This window comes from Cydia splendana, chromosome 9 (assembly GCF_910591565.1).
Source record: "Cydia splendana chromosome 9, ilCydSple1.2, whole genome shotgun sequence".
Classification (NCBI taxonomy): Eukaryota; Metazoa; Arthropoda; class Insecta; order Lepidoptera; family Tortricidae; genus Cydia; species Cydia splendana.
Window position 1 is genome coordinate 15747520 of NC_085968.1, and position 23532 is coordinate 15771051.

Genomic DNA, 23532 nt, shown 5'->3' on the forward strand with positions numbered 1-23532 from the left:
AAATTTAAATCTGACAGTTAAAAAAAGTCAAAACGCGGTCTTTTAAAACCGCGGGCCAGGAGCAAATATCGCCAGTCATCGCCTCCCGCTTGATACTTTGTCAGATGATAGTTTAGATGCTATCGTGAATTAAAAAAATAGTCAGCCGGTTGTATCGCGGTGGAAAGACCGTCAGTTGATCACATGAAAATGTAATTTTTTTTTCAGTCATCGCCTCCCGTTTGATACTCTGTCAAATGATAGTTTAGATGCTTTTATAGGTAAATAAAAAAGATCGTCAGCCGGTTGTAAAGCGGTGGAAAGACCGTCAGCTACTTGCATGAACATGTAATCCTCAACCCACCAACGGAGCGGCAGCTGACGTCCATGAGGGTTCATCATAGGGCGATTGGTCATGGAAATCTGTTCCTGGCCCGCGGTCTATAAATATTTAGCTCTAATCTACAAAATCAATTTTTTTTAGATGCATCATTTATAAGTACTAAATGATGCATTACAATATTTGGATTTATTTGAAGACTACTTAAAATTATTTAAGCAATTATTCGCATTCGCTCGAAAGAAGTATCTTCCTAGGTTACGTAGATAAGCAGGTCAGGCATCACCATGCTAGCAGAGAGTGGGTGCACAACGACGCGAAGATTGGTCCCGAGCGGTCTAAAATTAGGAGAGCTTGTTACAATGTAATTCCACACCGATAAGGTCCTGGACCGCATCAAAGGGGACAGTCACGGAGGAATGAGCTAGAGCCAGTGGTTTGGTCACCTGCGGGTAGCGCGCGCGCTGCGGGTAGTCGGCGCCCCACTGGCCCACCACGACGCCCGCGATCTCCAGCCGCGCGCCGCGGGCCCGTCCGCGCCAGCCCAGCCCGCCCACCACGCCCGCCACCAGCGGCAGCGGCGGCAGCGCCCACTCCACCTCCAGCCCCTCCAGGATCGCCTTGCGCATGCGCTCCACCTGCGAATACACGACTCATTACATAACCGTTACCGCCCGCATCGGTACACTTCGAAAGCCATGGAATTCACGCTTCGAATGTGCCCGGTCGACGCTGACCCGGACCATCATACGTCGGTTAGAACATAGTGATCATGTTCGACATGCGGTACCTTGACGACGGTGTCGAGATGGTTGTCGCAGAGCTGGGCGAGGTGCTTGCAGTGCATGGCTCGGGCGAGGTTGCGCTGCAGCAACTTGCCGTCGAAGTACAGCCAGGGCGCGGCCACGAGCCAGGGCACGGGTGCGCCGCACGCGTCGTTGGCGAGCAGCGCCGCCTCCGCGCCGGCCATCACCAGTGCGCCCAGTTGCACGCCGCGCGAGCTGATGCCGTTCACCTGCACACCACACAACACGAGAGTTATCATTACTTGTAGAACGGAAGGAGAACTCCCGTTAAAGTTATGCATCTCGCTCGAGATTTGTACTGAAAAAATGTTCACAGAATATCCGCGCCGGCTTTCGTGAATCGATACACGCGCGAGAAACAGTCTAATATACTCGTGTAATGAAACGGTCTGAAACTCAGTCGGTTACCAGTTGCAAAACATACATATTTACATAATTAAGAAATAGTTTTAGTTTAATTTAATTTATTGTATTAATTATGTATGTAATGCAATTATTGCAATATGTGGATTTTGTTATCCGAAATAAATATATTAAATAAAAAATAATTATATAAAAAAGCAGAACACACAAACATAACCTCCACCTTTTTTGACACGAAACGAAAACAAAAGCACGAAAAAGACAACATTTAGTCTCATAATATAAAGTACCCAGTAGTAATCGTAAGTCAAAAATGATTTTACAAGTACCTAGAGTAAGAGTGGAAGTAGAATTTACCGTCATCTCTTGCAAGTGAAGGGCATTCATGAGATCATTAGAGAAAGCTGTGGCCAGGAACGCGTCCAACTCCTGACGACGCAAGATTTGAATTTGGGATGTCATTATAAATCTGTAAAAAAATAAAACTTTAATCAGCGGTTACGAACATAATCAGCATTGTAACTGCAATCCTTTCCCAGAATTGCACTTTTTATGGTTCCGTATTAAAATTATGGTAGGCTTCCTCTACTACTACTCTCTAGGTATTCTAATTGATCCTACAAATCTCAAACGTCTAACTCTATCTTCTGGAGAGACCAAGGGAATGTTTACCTCAGCACGGTGGCCAGGATGAGCAGGTGCTGCGGCACGTAGGACGTGTTGAGCATGAGCGGCGTGTCCGAGCGCATGCATGATAGGAACGCGCGCATGCGGCGGCATTTGTCGTCTTGCGCGGTTCTGCAATACAAAAACATTGTAATTGATCTACTAAAGTTTAAATAGGTCTACAAGAAAAAAATTACAGGTACTATATACGGAGGGAAAACTTTTGGCGTAATTGGACTACAGGTAGCTAAAAGTACATCCGTTCCACACCAATTTTGGTGGTTAGCCATAAGCCGCACGTGGCGCTGTCGCCACCTAGCGGCCATATCTTTCCTGATCGTAACAGACGCGTTTTGTTAGAGAGTGAGTCTTCTGTACCTAGTACTATTATTTATTCTGTGCCAAAATATCCCAAACATATATATTTGATACGTATGATACGGAATGATACGTAAATTTGCATCATTAATAAAAATACGCAATGAAACCATGATCTGAGTTACTTTTTTGTGGAATAACCCAGAACAAAGTATAAGAACTTGGGGCATTGTAGGTCAAAGCTCACCCAAACAGTGCACAGTCAACGGGCCAGTCTAGAACCACGTCGGCCATCATCACTGCAATCTTGCCTGGATTATCGCGCAAATAATAGGATGGAAAGATTTAAAAATGAGCAGATGTAATACAAAGCTCACCCGAACCAAAGCCTCTGCACCGTGGGCACCGGCCAGTCGAGAACCACTCCAGGCACCATCTCGGGCGTCTTGCCCGGGTTGACACGAGAGTAAATCCACTCGGCAACTTGAACGGTGCACGCGCGCTCGACCGACATGCTTGATGTGCCTTCATCTGAAATCGACACTCAGTGTTTATATCTGAGTGCTCTTAAATTTGATATCTTTAGCACATTGTCAGCTAGTAGCATATAGTCACAAACCTCTTAACTGCAGTTGAAGGAGATAAGAGGTTTTGCGATTTCAGCTGTCGATATTTAAGGGGTCATCCATTAATTATATCACACGTTTAAGGGGAGGGAGGGGTCAAGACAATGTGACATTGTGACAAGGGAGAGGGGGGAATCACAAACTTTGTGGCGTCACTTTAACTTAGGTATTTAAATTATTTTATTTGCTGTACAGTTAAATACATTTTGGGAACGATAATCATTTTTATTCGTTTAATTTTCTTTCCCAATCAGTTTTGAAATATCTAATAAAATTACTACTATTTCTATTGTCAAAAATATTTGATAAAAAATTAATAATAGCTACTTAGTTCGATTTACCGATTTCGTTGAAAAAATGTGACGTCACACCAGGGGGGGAGAGGTTTACCAGATGTGACCAAGTGTGACAAGGAGGGTGGGAAGGGTCAAAAAACCTAGAAATTCGTGTGACGTAATTAATGTATGACCCCTAACAAGAAACTAAGGACATATTCTGATTCCAGTCTTAAAGAACACACAATTTTATTAATCTTTCTTATAGTTTATTAGCATGTAAAGGCCCCAGTACACAATGGGCCATCGCCGGCCACTCCAAGGGACGCAGCCATGCGGTAGAATGAGATAGCAATATCACTTGCTCCCTCTAACGCATAAATGCGTCCCTTGGAGTGGCCGGCGATGGCAAATTGTGTACTGGGGCCTTAAGACATCCACCCTCATGTAAAATGTTTATATGTTAAGAAGAGACTAACAGATCTGAGATCTCTTTTTATTATCCACAGCAGTAAAAGATAAGTAAATGACCAAATTAGACCGCCAGGTACTAAAAGCAGATGGCGTAGACGTTCTGTCGGATGGGGCGGTAGAAGTGGTGGATGGATGGGATCTCGCGGTGGTTGTCGTCTTCCATGAGGACTGGCAGCGCCACCTGGAGGAGGTTTGATAAGAGTCCTTATTGGCTAAGTACCTTTAGCCTTCTGCGCCATGAAGCGGTGGTGGTGCATGTTGTAGAGAATGGCGTAGACGTTCTGGCGGATGGGGCGGTAGAAGTGGTGGATGTATGGGATCTCGCGGTGGTTGTCGTCTTCCATGAACACTGGCAGCGCCACCTGGAGGAGGTTTGATAACAGTCCTTATTGGCTAAGTACCTTTAGCCTTCTGCGCCATGAAGCGGTGGTGGTGCATGTTGTATAGAATGGCGTAGACGTTCTGGCGGATGGGGCGGTAGAAGTGGTGGATGGATGGGATCTCGCGGTGGTTATCGTCTTCCATGAGGACTGGCAGCGCCACCTAAATAAAGATGATTTATTAGTTATTGTTATTTGGGTGAATCAACTTTTAGAACGCTGATTTCGTGTCCCTAGACTCCCTAGCAAAAAACAAACCGATTTTTCAAAAACCATGTTGATTTTTTTGCTTTTTTGCTCACAGGAGCATTATTAGATCCCATATAAGTATTTAATTAACACATTAAAATTAACAACTTGATCAGATAAACGTTACATTTTGTACGGTAACGGTAACGCAGCAGAAATTGCTCCCATACAAAAATCAGGGACAAATCATTTTTGTATGAGAGCAATCTTTCTTTTGAAGTAGATACCTGGCGGTGCGTGAGGATGGCGAGCATGTGCGGGTGCATGAGGCCGCGCGCGTGGCGCTCGGCGCACGTGCGGAGCACCTCGGCCGGCGCGGGCGGGCAGTTGTCCGAGCTCGGCGATTTGGTTTGGCGGCTCTGAAAATTCTTCACTTCATTATGTTATAGCTACTAAAAGCAAGTATCCCATAGAGATGGCAAACTAATGAATTCCAAGTACAAACGTTATGATGGTGTTATGGTACTTTCAAATGGACTCGGAGAAAGCGCTATTATAGTTGCTCCTTTTCAGTCTCACTTTTCACATTTGGTACTATAAAGCGCAAATTAAATAAAAAGTTGAAACGAAATTCTGACCAATGCTTGGCGGGCATCAACGAACCCGACTGAATTAGCTAGGTTGTTCTGGTACCTATATTGTAACCAATGTTAAAACGGGTTTTAATTTCGTCGCATTCTGTCCCTCACGGGCGCACGCATGTATAGCAACTCTATGATATACGGGCTTTTATATGCGGTTATCATTATCACACTGATGTGGATCCGTAAGACAGTGCTATGTACGTATATGGCGAAATTCTGCTTTCTCACCGTAGTGTTATTTTTGTAATGAATGTGTTTGTATTATATCACTGAAATATCTTAGTACTTACTAGGAAAAAAATCAAACTATATGATCAAAATATTTCCTATTCCTGGGCACAGACAGCCTCTTTTCTTTCATATATGACAACTATTTCAGTTTATAAAAATCTTAGTATTATTTAATTTTCAATAATGGTTGTCTCTTGTCAATGATCCGCAATCAATCTAAAATGTATTTTTATAGCCTGGAATATGATCTTAGAAAGCTTAGCTACTTGAGAAATTACGAAAAGTAATGGATGATTATCAAATTAACGAAACCAAAATAAAAACACAGTTTGACATGGAATGGACTAGGTAAAATTAATCTGCAGAGGCAAAGCAAAGAACAATTATAAAACAAAAACACACATGTTGATCTCCGTGACATTTGAGACAACAGAAGCACAATGCAGTCACACTGGGACCGACGCTTAGCGTTGCTAGATGCAGTTAGGTGTTCATGCTTTCCATTTTGACAGACTAGTGATGGTCGATAGTCACATCTTAGAATAATAAAGCCGAGAAAATGAGTCCCGGCACATTCTGAACTTAGACATGTGCGCCGCGCCGCCGCGCCGCCGCCGCCGACGATTTTTCCACGCCGCCGCCGCCGATAAATTTGACCGGCGTATAATCGGCGTGGGAAATGTTGATACCTATCGTGTCTTATTCCATGTTGCGTAGTGAATAGATAGTGTCAGAGGTATAATTTAAAGATCCTTATGCTTTTTCGGTTATTATTTGCCGGTTAACCAAATTAGCATCATTTTTGTCGTTGCGGTGTTAGCTGTGATAACGATTTAGTGTTAATTTAAACAAGATCTAGTTTCTGGATCTCAGGTTATTATTTGATATTTTTTCGCACAGCTTTTTTGTAGAACGTAAATGAAATTGTATATTATGTGATAAATAAATATGATTTATTTATTTATTACATAATATACAATTTCATTTAAAATTACACAGGATCAATTCTTAGTCATTTTATGGTGATTATCAGCTTCTTTTACTTAACAATATATATTTCACTGATTTAAACTTTCACGATTATTGAACATTATCAAACTACACAACGGGACTTAATCGCGTATTTAAGTTTTAAGATTTACCTCCGACGTTTCGAGGACGGCGTTGTCCCCGTGGTCTCGAAGAACGAGACGGTGTACACTCCTTTATCCAAAGTTGCAGGGAGCCTAAGGTCACCGAAGGACGTTATTCCGTTCCAGTCACCTGGCGTTTATAAAATAGATTGCAGTTGTGGTAGTTCCTATATCGGAGAAACTAAGCGCACCATAGCAGAAAGAGTTAAGGAACATATCGCAGCTGTCAAAAATCGTCAGGTGAACAAGTCTGCCGTGGCTGAGCATTTGCTGGAGTCAGGACCAAACCACTGGATTGAGCTGCATAACCCTAAAATCCTTTCCACGGATCGCCATTTCTACAGTAGAAAAGTGCGGGAAGCCATTGAAATCAAAAAACATTGCAATTTTAATCGGGACGAGGGTTTTAAGATCTCATCCACATGGAATCCAGTCATTAGTAAATGTAAGCGGAAACGAATATCGACAGTTGATAAATCGAATATCGTTAGTGTGTTGTGTGTCGACAGAGTAACATCCCTACATCCCTAGTGCGCAAAACGTTCAAATTGATAAACAAGACCAAGTGCGGGTAGTTCGAAAAACTCGCGCGGCTAGAAGATGTTGATGTCAACTTGAGCCAGTCTTCTCCGAGACCACGGGGACAACGCCGTCCTCGAAACGTCGGAGGTAAAACTTAAAACTTAAATACGCGATTAAGTCCCGTTGTGTACTTTGATAATATATATTTCAATCAAAATTATAAAAATCAGTTTAAAGCTCCGCAATAAGCTATACTTAAACAATTATACCTACTTATAGGAACTTAAATCACCAACTATCGTCACTAAGCTAGCAGTAAAGAAAACAAAGTAGACCTTAGTATTCCATAAAACGGGACACTTCAAAGACATTCTGTTGAGCGAATCTACCTGCCAGAGACGTGTTCTTTGGAAAACGATGACATCTTTAATCTAACATTACATTTCTGTTAAACTTCAGTTCAGACAAATGTAAAGTATGTAGGTAGTTCATCATTATTTCGTAACAAATCCTAGGTGAGGCGACAGCGGCTGGGAAAAGTCAATATACATAGATTTAAGACTTAACTTATAAATATTTTTTTTGTGTTCTATTTGAATTCCGCTTACAAAGTAAGTAAAACTACTGCCTAAAATGTAGCGTTTTAAAGTATCCTTTTTATTTTAATATTTAAACATACCGTTGGTAACCGTTAGGTTGGTATTGGTAATAAATGGTTGCCAAGTGTCATGAAGGGCTATAATTTTCGGCAATCATTTAGAAAACACACATAATAAGTTTTGGATAGCCTAGTAAATACTCAGAAGGCTTTAATATAGAGTTTCTACAGCCACGTTCTCATGCAGTATCAAAAATTAAGCCACGCCGATTTCACGCCGCTCACGCCGCCGCCGCCGGTCAAAAAATCATCGGACGCCGCCGCCGATGATTTTGCCATCGGCGCACATCTCTATTCTGAACTCTGGTTTCCCATACTGTGATGAATATTTTTAAATTGATTTAAGACATTCACTGCTAGCCCGAGCTACGCGCTTCGCTTGTAGCCGATAACATGTTTATTTGTGTCGAAGTCTAGTCAAAGGCTCCACTTTGTCGCTTACCATAAGGGCGAGATTTGCTTGTATCTTCATACGAATAACCTGTCAAAGCAGCCTTATAGCAAGCGAAAAAGTTGGACTTTTTGCTTGGAAGCAACACATTTTGTGATTATAACGGGTCTAGTGCGATATAATTTCATTATTTTATCCTTATCCGACGATTCGGGTATAACCTGTAATAATATGTTGCTCTTAGAAGGCCGCAAAAATATATGCAACGCTCTTATGGCTCTATAAGTAAGATCGTGTCAGACATTTTTGCGGTCTTCGTAGTGTAACATATTATTGCAGGTGAATGTAGGTTGCACCAGCTGTGGTCACGGATCCGTAACCACTGCTATAGTTCGTTTTTTTTAGCATTAGAAAAAAGGTAAACAATCTTGAAGTGTCTTTTAATTGAAAAGCATGTTTTAAAAATAAGTCACGGCAAATATGTATCAATTATGAATCTAGTACAATCAGTTATATTCTTCTGCTTTCATAAGTAATAGTTACTGATTTTTAAAAAGCGTTTTTCAATTAAAGGGTGTGTAATGCTTAATATAATTATAAAAAAACTATCATACATTTGTTATAACGCCACTTGATATATTATTGTATGTTATAATGTAATTTTTATTATACGTTGTCTTTGTTATATTGTGGTTTCATCTAAACTGCCATTGATATAATGCCTAATGTAATATAATTTTCAAATAGTATATACACATATTTTATAATTACATTTGTTATATTATATTTTTGTATAACGTAATACTTCATACAATTTTATCAAGTATAAATACATATATTGTATAACATTTTTTGTCATATTTCATTTACTGATAACGTAAAGTTTTACATACTTTTTATAACTAGTACGCAGACCTACTGCTTTTGCTAGCTATTTTATTCTAGGGAGGTCGCAGTTCTAACCTAACCTAACCAATTTTTTCACGGTTTTCGTTCTTGGGGGCCGCAGTTCAAACCTAACCTAAACCACATTTTTTCGTAGAGTATTTTATTCTACGGAGGGGCAAAGTTCTAACATAACCTAACCCTCCTTTTGTTAGGTAGTTATTCGTTTATGCGGACTCGCAGTTCCAACCTAACCTAACCCATTTATGTCATGCAACTATTATGCCACATAAATAATTATGTGATATCACTTGTTATAACAAATAATATGCTTTAGAGTATGTAATAATTATGGCAATGTATATTAGACGAAGTGTAAATATACCTTATGACCTTTATACCAATAATAACATTATGTATACCGTTAATTAGGTATTACGGTAGTATGCCATTTATTACGTTATTCAAAATAACGATATATCAAACTATAATATATGAAAAGTAATTATAACAAATGTAATGCACCCTCAATTAAAAGACATGTCAAGATCGCTTACCTTCTTTCTAATGCTAAATAAAACTAACTATAGTGGTGCATTGCGTTAGACCCGCTATAGCGACTAAATAAACGCGAGAGTTTATAGAGTTAGTTAACATGTTTGTTCCACTTTGTATTTGTATTGTTTGTGTTTTTATAGTCAAAAGCGCCTACAAACACAAAGCCCACAGTCGTCAGCAGTGAATGAGTTAATATTAGTCATTGAGTTATTTTTTGGCTTTAATCAGGTTAGGTAGCTTTTATGCATTCGATTTCTAGGCTTTAATATTCTCAGAGTCACACCTCTTTAGTTGCAGCTTGTTTCTCTACGGGTTTAGGAGCAGGCTTCTTCTGTTCGGCGTCGCCGCCCTCGAGCGACATGGAAGCCAAGGCTTGCCCCACCTCCATCGTCCGCTCCTCGGTGCTAAAGTCGGCATTCATTGACGCGTTTGCTGTAGCCAATTTGTAATCGTCCAAGCCTTTTTGCTGTAATTTAGTGTTTTAAAAATTTTGTAAGTGCTCAGAGTATGAAAAGGAACTTATACATAAAAATAAAATGAATTTTAAAACAAATTAACGTATTGATCGTGGATTTTTTTAGGAAATGGTGTCACGAAACGTGCCGGAAGAGACGTGAGACAAAATATCAGAGGACTACGGCGATCTCTGACTTGGTAGTGCGGAATCACGTCTTCCTGATTGGCAATATTTGATCCTACCAAGTCAGGAAGGGCCTAACTTTGATAGATCTGGCAAAGTTGAAAGGTTCCATGGTTTGATCGCGTTGCCAGATATATCAAGTCACGCAATTTTGTTTCACGTAACTGCTGACATGAATCGCAATACATTAATACCTTTAAAAACTCACAGCTTTGAAATCCAAATACACATACATAAATAATTCATAAAAACCAAAATTTACTCTGCACTTTTAATTTTGAATCATGCAACATATATAGAGACCTAGTATGAATTTTGTATGCCAATGTATAGGATGACTATGAAAAGGCGTGGATGATCGTAGCAAGTAGTTGATTATAAAGATGAAAGTAAACCTCGTGTTCGGATGACTCGGCCGCTAATTTGGAAGTGTCCAAATCGGCAGAGGATGACTGTGGACTGTCGGGTTTCTGATTCCTTTTGTTAGTTTTCGGGCGGCGACCTAATGAGGACGAAATATGTTATACAGTAATACAACAGTACTTTACAAAATTTCTGTTTTGCCCTATGGCTATAATTTTCATTAAACAGCCTTTCAAATAATACACTCGGCGTGGAAGTCAGAGAAACCTAAATGATGATGCACTTATTAATATATGTCCGGTTTTTTTAGTCTACCGGTATTACCCAATAACCAAGTTCATTTTAAGGCCTGTCTCCATATTGCGCGGCAAACTATCGAACATTGGCTCGCGAGGCAGCCGCGCGCAATGGATACCGGGTTGGCTCGCGAGAGTTGCGCAATATGGAGACAGGCCTTTAGATTCCATCAACTCTCAATAGTCCTACTACCCTGGCGCTTGCTGTCTCTGCGTGCGTCTCATGACACGGGCAAGAACAGCATCCGCTCGGTGTACCCATTTCATCTCATTTCAAGTGGCCTCTACGGATTGGCTTCCGCTCTGTGCACGCCTCCCAAATCTCCGGAACACCATTGTTCCGTGATGGGTAAAGACTAATGAATATGTGCTAAAGCTAAAATATACTGGTTCAGTCACCAAATGTGGAAGTAGAAGGCCGGCCGCACAGGCTTTACGTTAGTTTTCGCAAACTTACCAGTGGCAGTTCTGTATTTGAGGAAGCCATCTTTGGTGCCATTGAGATAATACTGAACGGCTTGTTTGAGCTTGGCCGCCCGGAGGTCGTTGAGGTCGCCGAATATTTCGATACACGCGCTGTCCATGTCGGACGACGGTAGGTCGCGCACGAACTGGCTTATGGCCTTTATCAGGGTTTCTGGCGGCACTTGTTGCTGTAAGAAAACAAAACGGTACCTTTACCTTAATGAAAAGTCAATCATATCAGGCAGTTGAAACTAGTAGAGATGCACCGGATATTCGGTTACTATCTGGATACCGGATAGTAACTTGCTTGAATTCGGAGTAAAAAAATTGGATTTAAGAAACAGTCACGGTCATAATCGTACTTATTTATTATTTTAAAACAATTTAAACATTCCACTCGGCCCACTCGCACGCGCATTCATTTCGTACCTAGAAATGAGTCCGCGCGAACGTTCACTACCAAACAGATGAAACCTGTACAATGCGCACCTGAAAACCCTATAGTTCCGCCGGCCGAATATTCGGCCGATGGTCAGGCCGAACATCCGGTATCCGGCCAAACAACTATCCGTTGCATCTCTAGAAACTAGTGGCTCTGTAAGCTGTAGACCTCAAGATAAGATTCATAAAAAAAAATTTAAAACATTGCTTTGTTGAGTTGAGTATTACTTTTGCAGTTAGAACATTAGTTATACATATACCTTTTTCTGAGTAATTCCTAATCGCTTGTAGAAATCAGTGAGGCTTTGCTCCGACAGAATGGTCCCACCGAGAAGTGCGGCCAAGAGGCAGAGGCGGTCCTGGGGAACGTCCAGCAGTTGGGGCAATTCGTGGATCTTGTACTCCTTAGTTTCCAAGGAAGACTGCAAAAAAACAAAACAAGATTGAATTGAAGATCTAACTTCTTCTGGGTATTTTAAGCCCTTAAGTCCCACGTACGCGATCATCAAAAGAATGATTATTTTTAAGAGCATGATAAAATTGATAAACAATTATAGCTTTTACATAGTGCCAATTTTTAAAGGTGTCCAAATGTTCCTTCCTACTTGAATTGACTCACATTTGTTAGCAAATGTCTCGAAATTCACATAATAAAATGTTAGCACAATTGATATGTTCATTTCCCTTAGAGGCATTAAAATATCTAATTAAATGGTGAAGATTTGAAACAAACTCTCAAAGTAGAGGAAGGCTCGCTCACAATGTTACACAGTTAAAAAAATTGAGACGAACATCTTTACCCTAGCATTCCACGGTCCTAATAGGTACTAGTGCAAATTACCTCCAGTGAAATTTGAATAATTATTAAAAAGAACAGAGTTGCTTTTGATTTGTATTGTTTGGTATTAAAATAAAGAAAAAATTCAAATCTATTTTCTAATACTATTGATACAGATTTGTCTACCCATTTTGCCTGTATATTAGAGGCACAGAATAATTAATAGTACTACTGTACAGAAAGGAAACTTCCTACAAAACCGAAGTTTGATAGCGGTTCAGTGTCGAATCATGCTATCCCTTTCTAATATATGGCACTATCCCGTTCGGCTATCTATGGTCGTGCACGCAAAGGGACGTCAAGTTGTGTCAACCCTAATAATTGCTCGGAGCAATGCTGAGCCGAACGGAGCAGTTTGACCGAAGTGAGGACTTCCGCACCCCTGCTAGAGGTTAATACTGGGCAATGATATTGAATTGATGAGTACTGGGTACAAGCAACAATAGTGGAACTGCCTATAATAATTACCCTGTATGTTAGCTTCAGCTGTGACGAGCTAAAGTATCTCGGAGGTTGGAACACCAGGTACTCTCCTGAGCAGCCCACCAGGCCAGCATAGGTTTTCTCTCGGCACAGGCCTACCACTTCCTGACAATGGTCATCGGAGGATACCATCTGCAGAGATAAGGAAAAAAAAATTACATTTAAACACAAAACATTAAAAATACAGTCGACTTGTTCACATAAATCTAAATTTCAACACATTTTTTGAGAGCCAATATGTGACTTTACCATCGTATTTTCTCGGAAATGTTAGTATTTGTCATGCTACGTCAGTCAACCTCAGTACTTTTACTTTTTGTACGTGACACGTTCGTACGTAAAGGATTATGCACTGCATCTTTATATAAACAGAACTAGGAGATGACCTACTTGAAAGATTAATAATTAAGACTCACAATGGGTATATTCAGATATCTTAGAGCAGTTCGAAGACATGAATGTAGCCCCATAGGTGGCACCCACCAGACTTTGGGTGGAGGAGTACCCTTTGTGACAATATGGCGCAATACCTGAAAAACAAAAACAGTGACATTATTTTCAGAAACCTAAACTAATGAACATACTATGAATGCTGAGGAATTGATTGCATTTTTTGTAAGAGTTGTTTAAAGAACCTGAATGCCACAGCAAGCATATTTGTAAGTCTTCAAAATAGTAAAATCTGTGTACCACTCCAAATAAGTTTGCAAATTTAATTCCAATAAGAATCCAAAGAGAATGAGACAATAATGAAATCCTACAAAATAAAAATTACAAGCACAAATTAAGGCATAAACAATTTTGTTGAGTAAAATATAACTAACAGAGTTGACTCTCTGCCTGTAAGTAGACTGCGTCTGGATCCAGTGCTGCGGAGCCACTGGTGGAGCAGGGTGCGCGCCGTTGAAGCAAACACACAGTGCCACTTGGTGCTCAGCAAGGGCCTGCGCCAGGGTGGTTAAGAATTGGACACAGCGGGCCCACTGTCCACCACATGCCCAATCTAAATAATAAAAACAAAATTATTAAGTTTTGGAACAAATACAAAGCAAAGAAAATAGTATTTATGACCATAGTGCAAAATATACATGGTTTTTTAGGGTTCCATACCCAAAGGGTAAAAACAAAACCCTATTACTAAGACTTCGCTGTCCGTCTGTCACCAGGCTGTATCTCATGAACCGTGATAGCTAGGCAGTTGAAATTTTCACAAATGATGCATTTCTGTTGCCGCTATAACAACAAATACTAAAAATAGAATAAAATAAATATTAGTGGGGCTCCCATACAACAAACGTGTTTTTCTTTTGTCGTTTTTAGGGTTCCATACCCAAAGGGTAAAAACAAAACCCTATTACTAAGACTTCGCTGTCCGTCTGTCACCAGGCTGTATCTCATGAACCGTGATAGCTAGGCAGTTGAAATTTTCACAAATGATGCATTTATTAGATATAAAAGAAGTATGAGAATGCTTATATAGGTATATCCCAGTGAGATTTGTTTATAGTAGAAGTAAGGTTGCAAACAAGTTGCAAATGTCAAGTGTCATGATTTTTTATCTTTTAAATAGAATCCTATTAATGCAGCAAATACAATACACAACAATAATATCAACATTTCGAATAATTTCGATACTTGCCAGAGAAATATCCTCCATATAGCCGGTCCAGACATCCCTCCGCGTCAAGCACTAGTCGGAAGCCGCCGGCATGATTCCGTGCAATCCGAAACAAATCCACACCCACTCCCTCATTTTCTAAATACGTCTGTAGATCCTGTATGCCCATGACTTGTGGCAGTAGCAGAACTACTAGTAGAAATAATATAATCAAATACTATCTCACGGCAAATTGATCCTGGAAAAGAAATCATCGATTTGACGGAAAATACAAATGCATACCCGGAAGAGGAAATAAATGGATATTACAAGAGACAATAAATAATAAACGTAACGCAACACGAAAATATGGACTGAATAGCAATATTATGTTCACGTAAAATGAAGCCGGCACGTTACCTTCCTAAAATTAACAAACACGGGTAGTATTTTCCTCATCTAACATCGAGTTCAGTTACAAAAGTACTTACCTAGCAAGTAGAATTCACAATAGTAATAATGATACACTACACTATTATCAATAAAATGGTCAATTATTGCTACAAACCTTGATTAGAAAACCATGCCAGCAGTGAAGGATAACCGCAAGTTGAAAACGGAAGCCATTTGTAATTATCTGATGAGTTTTAGGAGCCAGCTATAGACACCATAAAAAACGTCAAAGCCGTTCTGAAGTAAAAGTCGTAACACACTACCGTACCGCACCGCGACCTTGGTGCGCCGCACCCATAAGTGAGAGCGAGAAGCAGATATCTCTTTTGTTAGTGTGTTATGGCTTTAAGCATATTTTTTATTTTATCCGATGTGTAAAGGGATAATCCCTGGGATTAGAGGGGATTTTCGAGTGCTTTGTATACGAAATCATGAATAATCATTAACCGGAAAAAGTCTGAAAAACAAGAACTTTCGTCTTCTTCAGTTAAAAAAAAAAATTATCACTTCCGATCCGACTGTCAAACTTCAAATTATCACAGTGACAGTTGTGACATTTTCTGTGTAGTGTTTCTGTAAGTGAAAAATCATTTATAAAATTTTGTATTTCATTTGAAAATTGTAATTTTACCTTAATTTTATGTATTACAACACTCAATTACGTAAACAAACTCAACATAATTAACACACAATTTTTTCTATGAGCCTCCAAGTATGAGCTAGTAAAAATAAGTCCTTGTTATTATAAATTCTTCAGCTTATTTTATTACTACGCTGACAACATTGAAAACGTCATTTCATTGCATTCGTGTGAGTGGATGTGATGTGATTGTTTCGCTGCTTGTGTAGTGTAGTGTAGAAGCAAATTGGGCGTTGTTGGCTTTAGTTTATTAGTGGTATAACTCAATGAAAAATACAAATCGTAAAAATGTGTTGTTTGGAAAGATGTAATTTACATTTATGTGGACACGAGCAGTAGTAAACGCATTTGTGTTTGAAACATTACAATGAATTAAGTGTTACTTTTACGTAGTATCCTTTTCCAATATACGTTTAATTGATTTTATGCAAGACTACTTAAAACATTTATAAGTAATGCCGGAGCAAAGTAACGATTATCGCGTTGTAGTTTTCGGTGCAGGCGGTGTGGGTAAAAGTTCTTTGGTACTACGTTTTGTAAAAGGCACGTTTAGAGAGTCATACATACCGACAATCGAGGACACATATAGACAAGTAAGACAAGTTTTCTTAAAATAGAACCAAATTACCTGCATAATCGATAATTTTATTGTGTATGCTTAGTAGTGGCATCAGTGCTATTGTTGTCTTTTTAAGTTATTGTATTGTGTCAAATTGTATATTCGTTTTGTTATTGTTTTTTTTAAATGTAAACATGTAAAGGCACATGTTTCACAGCAAGTAATAAATGATTAATAGCACCTCATCCTCATCACTTTGGTAGACTTAAAATATCATATTCATTACATATAGCTACTTGAAACTTTTATTTTGTCTTCCGATCTGTACTTAATTTTAGTTTTTGGGATATATACATTAGCCTGTATTCATAGGATTAAACATATTGTGCACCATACTTTTTTAATATAAACAGTTCACAACAGTCATTGTATTGGGTAAATCCATGGTTCATTCAATTCTTATTTATAAAAATATTTAATATAATGTTACAGATTGTTATGTGAGATATTGAATTAATGATTGTTTCGCATATAATCTATGAATTCGTCAATTGAGTAGTAAGCTTTTTCTATAGTAACTATTTTAGCTTTTTGTCACTTGAGTCACTTTTCCACTGCTTTATATTAGAACAAAGAACTTTTTGAGCAAAGAACTCTAACTCACAACAAAAAAACCCTTAAAAGGTTGTTGCTTTCATTAATTGCCACTTTGTAAATTTGTGTCAACTGTGCCAAGTCAAAGTTTATGAAATGTAACTAATATTCAGTCTTGTAATGATTAAGTACTTTGGGAGTGTGATACAGTCATAGCAGAAAAAAAGATTTTCAATATACCCATTATTAACATTTTAACCACCACAAAAACGATTAAGTTAAATTATAATATATATTTTTTTAAATTGTGACCCAGGCGGCACAACAATGGTGATAAAGCTTAATAAGAACGGGTCTACTTATATGTATAGTGACCAAGAGCTTACTTTTTATGCTGCTGGCATTCAAAACATTGATCTACCTATAAACTGAATATAAAATATGAGGATGTCATAGAAGAATATCCACATACTGTTTTTTTATTCGAAGGCAATAAGTAAATGCTACAACCTCATAACTCATTATCTTAAGGAACTATCTTTTTATTCTGTTGTATATTTTTATTTGATTAAATGTCTTTGTTTAATTTTTATATTATTATTTTCCTCGTCATTTAGATTATTCACACCACTATGTTCAGGTGAGTTTCATTCATTATGTTTTTATTTTGATTTTCTCTCTCTTTGTAATGCACTTGGATGTTTTGTTAAATGATCCAACATGATTGTCTTATGGCCAACACTGTAAGCATATTTGGTAACATAACTACATCGATGTCGTCGACCGTACAAGTTAAAGCACTTATTCTCCATCGCGCCTGCTGCTAACTACACTTGTTCTACAATTGATATTGTGCCAGGATCGCCAACTTGGCAAGCATTTTTATTACCATAGTTTACGATATTTGTGGCCTTGACATAATTACATGACCTAATGCACTAATCGATTAAAGGTACAATTCAATACGATTCAATTTCAACAAAGCATTCTATTGGTCCCCTGGATTACCACTTTGCGTGTGTGTAGAAAATTTGATTCCAATAAAATACTCCGTCGGTTTTAATACAAAAATATATGCGTACTTTTACAAATTAAAAGTACACCCATTTGTCCCACTGTAGGGGTTCCACGTTACTGTTTAGCTGTTTTACTTTAGTAGATTGTACCTGGGAGTGTCTTATTTAAACGCTTTGCTTTAAAACGTTTCAGGTGATAAGCAGTAACAAGACAATATGCACGCTGCAAATAACGGATACGACGGGGTCGCATCAGTTTCCTGCGATGCAGAGGTTATCTATCAGCAAGGTAAACAGCGTAATGTACCTACCATAATATACCAAGGAGAAAAAACAAATTTAAGAGGGGGCGAAAGCCAGAAAATTAGAAAGAAACAAATTTGCGACGATATGGTTATAATAATATATACGTTAATCCTCTCTCCTCCTCTTAATTTGACGATTAAATCTGTGATAGGGATAGGTATACACTGCGTTCACTATGTGACAATACTGAATCAGAAAGAGCTTCTTTACAAAATATTTGTAGTTTAATAGCGTTCACAAATAATTAAGCTATATAAGAAACTACACAATACAAAGGCATGTAAATTGAGAAATTGTTGTGAAAATCGGTCCGTGCACTGATAGGTACCTATTTAGTTTTTCATGTTATTTCTGTAACTAAAGGTATATGTTTAAGATTGCGATTCTAATGCAGTTTCTCGTATAAACATGGAAAAAAATAGTTACCAACGAAGCTAACGGTAAAAACTCTTTTTACAGAACCACTGTAATTGTTCTTATTTTCTTTTAGGGCCACGCGTTCATATTAGTCTACTCCGTGAGCAGTAGACAGTCTCTTGAGGAGCTTAAGCCAATATGGCAGACGATAAAGGAGATAAAGGGCGCCGATCTGCCCAGTATCCCGGTGATGCTGGCAGCAAATAAGTGTGACGAAAGCCCAGAAATCAGAGAAGTATCTGCGAGCGAGGGGCAGGCTCAGGCACAAATGTGGGGCGTCTCCTTTATGGAAACATCTGCTAAAACGAATCATAACGTCACACAGCTTTTCCAGGTTAGTAAAACTATTATTTTATTTGATGAGGCAATCACTCTTTCCCTTTGGAGGCATAAACTCTTCCACAGTTATTTTCGGTAGTAGTTAGGATAATACAGAACATTTTTTGTGGTCTAAATGTCACCTGACTTAGGAGGTGGAATAAAAACAAAAAACATCCAAGTGTAGGTACCAACCACTTTCAAGTGTCCGTACCATTAAAAGCAAAATGGTGTTTCGTAGATTTAAATTTCATATTGATTTGCGATCATTGCGCATCTTGCTTTATTAGTACAGTCGCCATCATATATATCGGCGCGGCCAAGGTGCTAAAAAATATCTGAACACGCACTCTAACGCCAATAGAGACGTGTTCAGAATTCAGATGGCGACTATACCCCAATATTAAATTCACTGGAAGTAATATCAAATCAAAATGAAATGTTTTAAGTTCATATGCCGTTTCAGCTAGGCTGGGTTAAAATGTAAAAGTAAAATATTCATTTTTTACTTTTCAAAAGTGACCCAGGGGACTTGTCTACTGAAGCACACGATTTTTTTGATACCTACCTATATATGTTTTTTAACAATAACGCTAACTAGTTCTAATTTCAGGAATTACTGAACATGGAAAAGAATAGGAACGTCTCCCTTCAAGTAGATGGCAAGGGAAAGAAAAAGAAAGACAAAGTAGTGAAAGACGGCGGCGAAGCTTCAGCGAGCGGGAGGGAAAAATGCTGCGTCATGTAGTGTTACAGTGGGTAACTCTTCAATTTATTATAAGTAGGCCCATTACCTTATACCTAATTATTTATTCAGTCACATTAAATCTAGTCATTATTAATTCATATCTCGAGGATTTCGCACGACATAGCATAATTATGGTAACGCATAGGTAATATAAATAAAATTATAGGTACTATAATTATGCCTTTAAAATAATTATTAATAATAAAAGATTGTGATGAAACTGGACAGTCATCAGAATGCATGATTTGCTAATAATTAAAAAAATATTTACACTAGTTGACTTGTTTAATAATGACTGACGTGATTCATTAATAAAGAGATGAGTGGATATCCTGTAACGATAGTGTGAAAATACAACGAAATGAAGTCTATAGGACTTGCTGTTAATTGATTTCGTATCCCGAATACAGTTAGTCGTTAATTATCCGATGCTAAAATATTGTGCAGTGAGTGATACCTACGACTTTTTTTGTGATCTCTTCGTAATGTTTTTTGTCCTATTTTCACTCTCTCCTCTCTCTCTCTGAATTCTTTTACCGACTCTGCGGTATTATTTAAGAAGATAAATTTTATACCATGTACTTAAAGAAGTGATCTCATGTTTTTGGAATTGTATCTTGTATAACGTGTGCTAACATGTAAATTTCTGTACCTATTTAACATAATAACATGAATTATATCGCTCATTAGAGAACATGTTCTGATTATTAAATAAAATTTGGTGATCTATTAAGGCCATTGTAATTCACTGGTTAAATAAAGAACCGTCTAACTATAGAATTTGAGTCTATTTACATACCTACTAGACCAAAAAGAGAGTAGTTCCTAATGAAGTAGAAAAAAGCATATTGGAATATTTCCTGTGCCAAATTTTAGCCCAGACATAGAAAAGATTAGCATTTGTACTTGACATACATTAACGTCAAATAACATACGTATTTTCATTTAAAACATTGTAAGCCATTTTTTTCACATTTTGTTACAAAATAAGGCAGAGGACATTGAAAAGACAAAGCTCTGAAAGAAAATCCTTCACTCTTGAATATTTTTTATAGAATGCTATCTATATTTACTATAAACCACTGCGCTGGTAAACATCACTTCTCAAACTTTCTAAATTATGTAAACTCAAGTTATAATAGTAAAAGTATTTTCTTTACACTAACGTACCATGTATGTAGGTACCGTACCGTATCCACTTCAAGTTTTTATACTTACATATTTAAGTATTTAAGTCACGGATAATGTGGTATAATATATAAGTAGCATTTGCCTCGAAACGTAGCCGTCGCTAGTTTATAATGCACCTAATTTATCATTCACCAAAACATATCCAAGTAGTCCAGTTTTAAAATATTATCTACATACTACTCAAATGGCCGTTGAATTTATTATTCGAAAATAGATCTTAGGAGCAACGCCTTTGCACGTATTTGTGCCCGAATCTTCAACGAATTGTTCATATTGTATATTTTTATGTATATTGTGTTCACTCATATATTGCATGGTAAAAGTAGTAGGTACAAGTAGACTGGAACAATCTTTAAGTACGTACATTATGTCTAAAGTGAAGTTCAATAGGACAAAGTATTTACCTTCATTGCTTTATTTTTACTTAAAATATATATGTTCATTATTAATATTTCAGAGAAAACAACCTTAGTAAAAATATTAGGTTAAAATATATGAAATGCTAACAAAATCTGTCATATTTGTTTACATCAGACCATGATTATTTAATAAAAGAATCAATCAATCAATGAAGGTTGTTTTATGTCTTATTATGGGAGTTATAGTAAACATAAAGGAGACGAAATTAGACACGGTGTTAACGACGGTAGTTAATATGTTTGGCGTGTCAGGCACATATACATTTTTGTACACTTATCATTTCATTTGTGCACGATATTAACAATTTAATTAATATAACAAGTTGCATTAATAATAAAGTTGTTAAATGCTGTGTTGTTATAGTCGGACCAAGTTTTTTCATGTTAATTGATGTAAGTTATAAAAACCTAATTTCATTTAGTGTCTAAAGTCTAAACTTTAGTTAAGATACATCGGTTAAGATATATTTTATACGCTCTCTCTGTCTCTTTTATACTGTGACTATACCTGCTTTTGCTATTTTCATACAAATATTTCTATTTATGCTATATGTCTATTAATTAACAATTTAACACTATGGCCTTTAAAAACTAAAACTTCTTTTAAAATACTTCATTCTGTAAACAATCAGCTTACTATTTTCTTACATTCCCTTTTCCCACTGGGTCGATTAATCTTTGCTTTTTGTTGTTAATTCAGTCCCGTTAGCCAGGAGACATAATTGACAATATTAACAAGTAACATGCTTCAGTCTCATTTTATTGGAGTTAATAAAATAAAATTGAAAACTTCTAGGGACTGCAGACTGCGCGATTCGTGAAAATTGTATAGTTACTGAAGTTAGAAAACGGCTAGTATCAAACAAAGATACGAAAAACCTTTCAAAAGGGTTAAAGTTGCTATTATTTTGTAACCTTTGCTAAAATCAAACTACTACTGAACGTACAAATTAACAACAAACCAAACACAACAAAATTTAGCTACTTACCTACATCCATTGCTGCACGGGCTGTGCCCACCATAGTTTCATAATTCACTGGTGAAATGAAATATCAGTGTATTTAAAACTGGAATTGTAATGTAGTACGTTTATACATGTAAATTGAAATTAATTAATGCCACAAAATAAATATTAAATCACTGTGACCCAACAATGACTGTGACAATGAATACAAGAAAAAGTAAATTGCTCCACAATAGGTACATAACGAAATAGTAAGCTTATTGGCTTAAAATAAGAGTTCTTTCCTAACTAATTCTACCTATATGTACTTACTGCCTACGCAGTCAAAATGTTTATAATAAAAGCAGTAATATTAATAGCAAACCATAAACAATAGTACTAAGCAAAATTTTCCAATTGCCTGTTTCAGTATTATTTCTCCGTCTCTACCTACACTTTTAAACACTTATTAATCATCAGTAATGCTATAATGTAATAAATGCTCCTTTACTCTTCAAAATGGTGCAAACTTAATATTGAATGGCAATAATATTATAGTAGTTGCTAGAGATTTCGTCTAAGTAGAAACTCTGAATAAAGGTGTTTGTACCTTAATATAATATGAACGACTCAAACCTAGGTACCTAAAGTACCTTGTGTCTAATGACAAAATATGATGCTTTTTCTTGAATTTAATTCCTTTGTGAAAAAATTCCATAACAATGTCTTCAACTACATATCCGACTAAAATTATATTTACCTTATTTGTCCTTTTTTATAATGCAGGAAAGTCGACGATTTTAAATTAGATACCTACCTACTTAGTAATAACCGAAGTGATGTATCATAACTGAATGCGTACCAATCGTACCATAAATGTATCTAGTACATAATACCTACGCTCTAGCAGTAGTTTAGAAGTAGATCTCTACTCATTACTTATTCACAAAGAAGCTTGGCTAGGATATAAAAGTGTTGCAACATTTGGCTTTACACGATAGAGTGAAGTGATGGTCTGTTTGTACATATTATATGCTTATACATATATGGTTTTGTTACAATGTTGTATTTATTGTGGGGTTGCGAATGTTTGTTGACCAAATCGAAGATGATGATGTAGATCGTAAGTAACGTAACAGAGCAAACAAGTTGCTTTATTTCCCACTTACGAACTAATCTTTAATTTCCTGAATGATGCTTAGAAAAATTACCAATTCTTATATTTTTTAATCAATATTGTGACACTTCTCGGTAAGGCATACAGAAAATAAAACAGAAATTATAAAACTCTCATGTTCTTTTTTTTCATCATTTCCAAACCTATATTATATCTAGGTATAGCCTATAAGTATCAATTGACATGTTA

At 37.4% G+C, this 23532-nt stretch overlaps 2 protein-coding genes and 1 long non-coding RNA gene across 3 annotated transcripts in view; 2 read left to right on the top strand and 1 right to left on the bottom strand.

Moving 5' to 3' along the window:
• The window catches only part of LOC134793710 (uncharacterized), a 192463-nt gene extending 192268 nt beyond the window's left edge, over positions 1–195 (top strand). Inside the window, exon 2 of the long non-coding RNA XR_010144572.1 lies at positions 76–195. This is a non-coding gene — a long non-coding RNA (uncharacterized LOC134793710). The remainder of the gene's footprint in view (positions 1–75) is intronic.
• The window catches only part of LOC134793698 (constitutive coactivator of PPAR-gamma-like protein 1), a 29610-nt gene extending 14372 nt beyond the window's left edge, over positions 1–15238 (bottom strand). Inside the window, exons 1-16 of the mRNA XM_063765349.1 lie at positions 15130–15238; positions 14604–14820; positions 13789–13967; positions 13381–13494; positions 12950–13096; positions 11904–12065; positions 11195–11390; positions 10474–10580; positions 9722–9904; positions 4704–4835; positions 4249–4390; positions 2850–3003; positions 2161–2286; positions 1846–1957; positions 1110–1334; positions 766–957 (exon numbers count right to left, since the gene is read on the bottom strand). Of these exons, the coding sequence (XP_063621419.1) occupies positions 766–957; positions 1110–1334; positions 1846–1957; positions 2161–2286; positions 2850–3003; positions 4249–4390; positions 4704–4835; positions 9722–9904; positions 10474–10580; positions 11195–11390; positions 11904–12065; positions 12950–13096; positions 13381–13494; positions 13789–13967; positions 14604–14751 (2319 nt within the window). The 5' untranslated portion in view covers positions 14752–14820; positions 15130–15238. The remainder of the gene's footprint in view (positions 1–765; positions 958–1109; positions 1335–1845; positions 1958–2160; positions 2287–2849; positions 3004–4248; positions 4391–4703; positions 4836–9721; positions 9905–10473; positions 10581–11194; positions 11391–11903; positions 12066–12949; positions 13097–13380; positions 13495–13788; positions 13968–14603; positions 14821–15129) is intronic.
• A 590-nt stretch (positions 15239–15828) lies between these two features.
• Positions 15829–23454, top strand: LOC134793628 (GTP-binding protein Di-Ras2). The gene is made up of 4 exons (XM_063765253.1): positions 15829–16247; positions 18017–18112; positions 18620–18880; positions 19478–23454. Exons 1-4 carry the CDS (start codon positions 16110–16112, stop codon positions 19610–19612), a joined length of 630 nt encoding a protein of 209 aa, XP_063621323.1. The 5' UTR covers positions 15829–16109; the 3' UTR covers positions 19613–23454.
• Positions 23455–23532: the final 78 nt, after the last annotated feature.